The 8,141-nt window shown below is 39.4% G+C and overlaps 1 protein-coding gene across 1 annotated transcript in view; it reads left to right on the top strand.

Moving 5' to 3' along the window:
• LOC135480391 (E3 ubiquitin-protein ligase UBR4-like) overlaps positions 1 to 8,141 on the top strand; it is a 161,080-nt gene continuing 152,939 nt past the window's right edge. Inside the window, 8 exon segments of the mRNA XM_064760220.1 lie at positions 1 to 119; positions 893 to 990; positions 1,697 to 1,797; positions 2,215 to 2,350; positions 2,778 to 3,153; positions 3,571 to 3,817; positions 4,275 to 4,334; positions 6,890 to 7,080. Of these exon segments, the coding sequence (XP_064616290.1) occupies positions 1 to 119; positions 893 to 990; positions 1,697 to 1,797; positions 2,215 to 2,350; positions 2,778 to 3,153; positions 3,571 to 3,817; positions 4,275 to 4,334; positions 6,890 to 7,080 (1,328 nt within the window).

The following is an 8,141-nucleotide window of genomic DNA, read 5'->3' as shown; positions in this document are numbered from 1 at the left end:
ATGGCATCCAGTTCGGGAGGACAGTTATGGTCGATCGCCGTAAGACCGCTTTTGGCTGCTTCCTACTCCTCATTCAACAAGAATGAGATCCCAGAATTCGCGAAATGCATTTGCAACAGGTAATGAAGAACGCGATGAGTCTGGCTTCAAGTGAATATCGCTATGTAATGTCATTTTACCTTGACACTTTGCAACAACAACAACGCAGTAAATTATTTGCTGTATCATACCACGTTTTCTTAAATGTGTCATTTATTTTTAAGACTTACATTTCTAACGCATAGATTTCTTTGAATCATTTATAGCTGACGTATCTCAGATAACTGGTTATGCCATTTTCATATCTTTGGAAGAAAGTTCTGAAAGTCTGAACACTTAAAACTTCTTAAGCACCACCAGGAAGCACCTTTGCTGACTGTTGTGAAAACAAGGTTGCTGCTCTTGTTGTTTGCGGACCTGCTTCTTAGATGTTAATTGTGAAAGCAGATTTTTCAATTAATTGATGTCACTCTACCATATGCTGCAACCTCATCTTAACAAAAAACCCTTCGTTAATTCAGGAGCAAATTGTTCAAAATTGTATTATTCTAAATGAATTTAGACTAAACTGCCATTTATTTTATATTGAAATTGGCTAATATTAATCTAATTTTAAGTTTTCCTACTGTTAAACTAGGGAAAGGTCTGTATTACACACTTTATGAAATTTATTTGTCATTGTTTGATGGTTAAACAGTGTCTCGTTCTTACAAGCCTACCCCAGTGTTCCTGCAACAATAAAACTGCATGATGTTCCTGAGAATGACATTAACCATCAATAAAAAAATCAAAATGAAGTGTGAAGTTTTTTGTCCAATCAGGTATTCATATGGGCTTTCTGTTTGTTTTACAGTGAGGCCCAGATCTTGGAGAGTTCAGAAGAGTATGAGAGTTTCTACTCATCCCTGGTGGCCTTGTCCTCACATTACCTGGCCGCGTCTGCCAGTGGAAGTAAGTTCACACCAAATGGCTCCAAAGTCTGATACTGCAGATGTTCTGTCTGCCAGGCTCTCTCTCTTTCTCTTATAGTCTCAGATGGTTAAAACTCGCTCTGACTGTCACAGCCTTTGCTGCACTGCATACTCTAAAAATAAAGTTCTCACAAGTTTGGCTGCAGCTTTTAGTCAGAATGTCTGTCAGGTATGTGGTAAAAGTCAGGGGCTTACACTGGGCACTGGTTTCCTAAGTGTACCGATAAACCTGACGAAAAGGGAAATATTAGAGTCTCATCACATTGTCATTGGGACTATTCTCTCGAGGTGACTGAGGCGATTTGGCTGAGGTAAAGATTATTGTAGTCTCTCACTAATGAGGCCACCTTTTTGAATCCAGATCATGTTATGTTCTTCCTGGCTTTCAAGGAGAATGCCTACACATCATTATGATACCTTTCCAAAGAGTTAAGGTTTCATTGCCCAGTTTTGACCTTCCATCGTATTCTGGAAGCCATATTAACAAGTTTATGCTCTTAGTACAGCATAAAACAACACACCAGTGAAAAAAAAAATTCATGCATACGTCACAATTTAGATTTAAACCAGTGTCGTTGAAATCAGTGGATGTGCATGAGGTGCACTTGTATACTTTATTACATGTATATGCTCAAAACATTGTTAATTCTTGGTGTTGATATCACATATCTTACTTTCACTTTCAGTTTGTAAATCCTCTCTGGCCACAGTGACTTCTGCCACTAAGGTGCTGATGAAATATTTATTGGACAGGCTTCAGTATTCAAAGTCTGCAACCCTATCACAGGTATAACATGTTATAATGTGTCGATACAGAGAAGTGAAGGATCACAAGAAAGTATCCTCTAATTTAGAAATGTGTTTAATCTAAGAACACCAGTGCATACATGAATATTCAGATTAAACTATATGTATTTATGAAGTGCTTTGGATCCCCATGTTAATAGTTAAAGTGAAATGTCATACATGCCAAACTTACATGCATAGTAACAAAAATTCTTCACATAAGTCCAGCTGTGGAAAACTGAAGTATTTCCTCAAGTTCCTTGAGGAGTCTCAAATATTTATGTTTCAAAGGTTTGGGTGTTTTCGAATTCTTTTTTTCTTAGACAAAAATCAACATTGCTCTATGCTGCAATTAGTGAAAAAAAGCTATCACAAATTGTAATATTACTTAAAAATATGTTTCTGTGTTTTTGTACAGAAAACGATAATGATGTTGATACAAGGCTTATGTATCGGAGAAGGCTGCCTGGTGAAGTCTGACATCGTGACATTTGTGGGTCTGTTGAAGGTACCCCAGCTTCCCCCACAAGTAATGGCTGAGAGTGGAGCCCCAGGTAGGGTTGTGGTAAACATGTTTGGCTATTGATCAAAAGGTGTCGGTTCAATCCCACAGAAGGACAGGGATTCAAGCTGTCTCTTGGTGTTGGTGCCAGTAAGTTTTTATTAGGGCTGCTGAAGTGGGCTTACATAAAGTTTGCTGAAGGTCACTTGTCTTCCACCAGTAACTGAGAAATCGTACACAACTATCCAAACTTGCATTCAGATTCCCACCAAGCACTTATTGACAGTGGTTCTTTCGATTTTTTCAATGTGCGAAATTTTGCTCACTTTGGACTGTGATATGAAGGGTGTGCAACGTCACAAAAATGAAAATTTAACTTCTTGTTGGACACTTTATTGATGCATGTATAAATTTGGCCTTGTGTTGTCTTTTCTTTTAAGTGCTCCACAACATTCTGTTGTTTCTCATTTGTCTGCTAGAATCAGAAGACGTACCCTCAAAACAGAAGAGACCACGGCTCGACACTGGCAATAACATCTTTGACCAGCTGACCGCCGTGTTTAACGATGCACAGAGTCTGTCCCGTTCCCATGGCGACACACAGACGGAGACAATTAACAAAGACGGAGACTTGACCATCTTACATGTGGTGGAACCCGGAGAAGAGATAAAACAGCTGTTTGGCAGGAAGAACTGCGCTAATCTGATCAGCCTGCACGGAGCGGACATCTTGATTAGCGTTTGTTTGAAGCTGCCATTTCTGAAGCGCAATATCAGTGACTGTGAGCTGGCATTGTCTGGACGACCTTTGGCCGTCCCGAAGACCCTGTCTGAAGCTCTGACGGCGCGAAACAGGTAAGGCCATCACTAAAAATATGTCTGTTAGGCATAACCTAACCAGCTCTCTGAAAAAGAAAACCTTAATGTGTTAATTAGGATTATCAGTGTTAATTTCTTTAAAGTCTTTTTCATTAGCCAGAATTTAAAAAGAAAAAAAAAAATAAGAAAGAATTCCCTACTGACCGACTTTTATTTCCTGGTAAGGTTGCGTTATACCCAACAAAGAATTTTTAAAGTATGGCCTAATCTACCTAAGACATTGGATTATTTTTTTCTCTAGCTGGGGGCTAAGTATGTTATATAAGAGAAAGTTTTTTTTTGTTTAGAGTATGTCACAGCTATTTGCTTGTTTTTTATCTTATTTCAATTTCTGTAGTAAAATGACTGTGTTAAATGTTTGCCTAGTATAAATTTTCTGTGTTACTGTCTCAGTTTTCAAACCCTGCTGAACGATGTGGCGGTAGTGTGGCGAGCCTTCTCGCTTCCTGTCCTTGAACCTTTGACCTCAGAGAGGCTGGAACAGATTGTCACCATCACACTGGGCTGCCTGCATGCTGCTGTGTGTGCTGCGACTGCTAACACCATCGTCAACCTGACCAGTCCAAACCCGCTGAAAGCCACAGGCGCAGCTAAAGATGAGGAGACGGAATCCATGGGAGCCAGTTTAGTGGAGAAAGCTGTGAGCATATTGTTATTAGGTCTTAGTGTTATCACTTTTGAATGTGAAAACATATACATTTACTTTCAGTTTCAATTTTGAAAGTGAATGTACACCTTGGGTTGAATGAAAATGTGGTCGTTTACTTGATGTACATTTGCTTTCATTTTCAGTTTTTAAAGTGAAAGCTTGCCAATGGATGAAAGGAAATGTACAGATTTTCTTCGTATATGTTTATTTATTAAATTCATACATTTGTAGTTTTATGTTCAATTTTAAAAGTGAAAGTACACCTGTGATAAAAGAAAAAAAATTTTTAAACACAAGGGAAGCTTATTACTGTGCTGAAATTTAAGTAAAGTAAGAAAGTATATACCTTACCAATTTTTTTTACTGTGTCTTCCCTTTTTCTTGTAATGTTCTTATGTATGTTTTCTAGTACATGTATATATTCTTGGTTTCGTTCTTTTACCAACAGCTGAAGATTTTCAATTCTGTGATTACCAGTATCAAGAAGTCTACCAGAGCTGGTGGAAATGTAAGTACAACTAGGGAAAAATTTCTTACCTGAAAGTTGGTAATAGAATGTTGTGAAGTGCTCACTATAGGCTGTGATTCTAAGCCCTTGGCCCAAGAAGGGTCTACGCAACAGCCATAAGTCAAGAGTGGTTAAGAAGCTGTCTTATAATCTCTGGGACACATCAGGAGTGGGTTCAAACCCTACCTGTGAATTTGGCTGTTTGTGTACTGTACAACTCAGGCTAAAAGTCAGAACCAGGCAGGAGATTAGCGCGATCCCAGAGGTGTTGTAGAGAGTTTGTAGACAGCTTGTAGACAGACAGGCACCTGCAGAGTCGGTGATCCATCCACTGTGGCTGATCACACTCACGTGACTGAGCACTGGGAGGCCTATGTGCTGGCTGTGAGAAGTTGATGACAGAAAATATAGTTCTTTGTTGGAATGATTTAAAACCTGTTTGATAGACCTACACAATACACGAAACTGAAGTAAAATATCTGATGTGTGCGTTTTTGATGGCAGAGTGGCAGTCTTTTAAGTAGTGATTTACGAATGAGTCCATGCAGGATTTTTGATGGGTCACTACGACTGCTAAAACTATCTCATTCTTCATCTCCCATAACAAGTTAAAAGATGGACAAATGCCTTTTGTTTCTTTCATAGAAGGCTGTCCTTACATGTACCTTTAGTGTCTTCCATAGAAGGTTTTCCTTGTGGGAGCCTTTTGCCAGTGAAAGATTATCTGCCGCTCAGTGATTTAGAAAATCATATTGACACTTTGACGCTGACGTGCCCTGCAACAACAACACAGTATTAAAATATGAATTTCATGTACAGAAGTAGTAAAAAATAAAAGCATGATACAGGAAAGTTAGATTTGGACTATATGACTGTGGCGAATTTGTAGTTTGTACGAAACCATGTAGGAAAAGCATCCACACAGCAAGCACATGAAGGAAAAAAATGATTCGTTTGGAAGGTTTTTCTCACAGAAAAGTAATCCGAGAATAATTTCCCATTTGCACCAATACACTATATTCAAAATTTTTGGCTTACCAGACACAGTGTACCTTTTCTTTTCTGACTCTGTGACCACAAAATGCCATCATGAAATGCATTCCACTCTGTTAATTTATGCTTAACAGTACATGATTTGAACCAACACCCAGATGAATTCAAACAGGCCAAATGTATGTGAATAGATTATAGCTTATATCAGTAAACATATGATTACGAGTTGTTCCTTCTGTTTTTTTTTTTTTCAGTTCAATAATATTTTGGTGTTCACTTTACTTATGTGACAAAATATCATGGGTGATTAATGAGCAGCGACAGCAAAACAGACTATTGTAGGATTCATCTGGGATTAAGATAGATGTCATATCTTAAGCCCAGGCTTAAATAAATTATTCAAAAATGTGGTTTTGAAAATTGTAAACAGTAGGAATAAATTAATCTCTCAGAACTAGCTGCTGGGGCTAAATTCACTGTGTCTGCGTCAGTCACTCTTCTGGTCAGCAAGTCTGTATAGACAATCAATGATGTAGGCTAATCTTGAAAACTTCGTAAACACACCAGTCAGATTAAAAAAAAATACAGCAGCCATTTCAGATTACTTGTCGAAAACTTCAGTAGCTGAGACTACATGTCCGTCTGCTGGAAGTAGCATACAGTGAACCGTCTGCAGCCTGGTGATGCCCGATTCTGACCTTAACCTTTATACAGACGCGACAAATGGCAAGACGTGAGCATGAAGGATCACGCAGAGCCACTGCCACACGAGACTGCTGTGCACCAGTGATGGGGCGAGGTCCTAGGCGAGAAACGCGCGCTATTGCATGTGCCTTATTCATTGGGTTGTGAAATTTATGTGAAAATTTGGCCGGTTTACTGTGAAATACCTGTCGCATGGTTCTATATGGCATAACATCAGTGTATGTCAAAATTTGTGTGCTGACTGTCGACACCAGTTGGGAGACTTTGATCACATATTTACGCCCCTAATCAAGTCGATGAACTGATTTTGTTTTTGCAGAGGTAGGTGATATATTACTAGGTTGATTTTCTGCTTTTCACGGCTAGTATATGTTCAAATAGCTGAAACACGGGGACTGCACCTTCGCTTGCAAACTAGGATAGGCCTGTGTCTGTAGACGGAACTATATTTACACCGTCGGACGATAATTCTGTGCACCTCAGCAGGCCTTTGACACAGCCCAGTAGAGACTTTGTCATGTGCCAGTGGAGAGACATTCAGTATCTCAGAGTGTGATATGAGCAGTAAATAATTTTAACCTGAGCTGTAGTTTAGTATTAAATGAATACAAATTGTTTTCCATCAATACAGCCTGTATACATGTACATAACACGTGGAGAAGTTTGTCAGTAGCTTACCCAAGGTCAGTGGTTTACCCTGGGCATTCCCATTCCCTCCACTCATAAACTCACTCTCAAATTCAGCGTTAAGCGAAAGTCAAATTATTCAATAAATCTTAATGGTGGAAAGTACAAGTCCTAAATTTTTTTGTAGTGATAGAAGAGTCTGACCAGTGTTCCTATTTCTGACCTTACAGCAATTGCAGAACGTGCACCTGATGGCATGCTGGCTGTTGTTAAGAGGCCTACAGAAAATCACAGCTGTCAATCCGTCCACTGTCCTGGAGAGAACTAAGGAGTCCTCCAAACCCAAGTCACAGGAGGCGGGGCAAAGCAAAACCAAGGAGACTAAAGACCCGCCCTCACCCAAGATGGTGTCTGTCAAAAGGTGGGTGATCTGTTGAATATTCATGACTTGTCCAAGGGTGTAATGATCCTATGTAGGACGAAGGGTGTAATTTATGCAGTGTACTTGGTGGCCATGGTTATTTATAAATGAAGTCTCTATAAATGTTTAAGTGATACAAAACTAACACAAATTTGGCTCTTGACCAGTAGCGTTACACATTGTAACCCAGTTCTCAATGCTCCTTTATGTCAGGAAGTTTAGGATGGCACTCTGTTCTGGTCTTTTACTGGTTTACCCTATCTCCGTGGCCGAGGAATTAACATGCCAGAATGGCGCATTGACCCAGAAGCCCCTGACCAATATGGTTTCTCTGAGTTCAAGCCCAGCTCATGCTGGCTTCTTCTCTGGCCATACGTGGAAAGATTTGCCAGCAACTATCGGATTGTCATGGGTTTCCACCCACCATCATGCTGCCCACGGTCTTATAAGTGAAATATTCTTGAGCACATCATAAAACTCCACTCAAAGAAATGAATAAATCTTCCCCCGTATAAACCTTGCCCCTGTTGCATAAGTTAAATATTTTTTAAAAGAAACATGTAAAACGTGGTAATTAATCTATGTATTTTGGAAAGTCATTATATATTTTGACATTATTTCAGTCACTGCAATGAATTTTTATGTTCATGTGTTCTTGAAAAACTCAGTCAGATGATATAACTAAATAAGATTGCTACAGTGCACTTGTTCACATCTACAATAGAGTGACGTCCCTTTGTGACACAATGTAGGTTTATGGCATGGCAGGGTCTGTCTGCCAACAATAACATAGGGGGATCAGACAGGGTGAGATTGGTTTTGTGAATTATGTTTGGGTGTCAGATATTGTCGTAATAATGATGTTCAGCAAGTGGTTTGATCCAAACTTTAGTACTACCACGTTGAAAGATAGGCCAGTGATGATGCCATTTTACACTGGGATATCACTCTGTTGTCATCTGGCTGTTACTCAAAGACTACCTATTGTTACTGCTTAGAGGATTGTGGTATGGACCCCGTACTGTGCGCTGACTGTGCGGTTTTGTGTTGTCTGTCCCCCA

The sequence above is a fragment of the Liolophura sinensis genome, chromosome 13 (genome assembly GCF_032854445.1).
Source record: "Liolophura sinensis isolate JHLJ2023 chromosome 13, CUHK_Ljap_v2, whole genome shotgun sequence".
Taxonomy (NCBI): Eukaryota; Metazoa; Mollusca; class Polyplacophora; order Chitonida; family Chitonidae; genus Liolophura; species Liolophura sinensis.
This window is presented reverse-complemented; position numbering and strand designations above follow the sequence as displayed.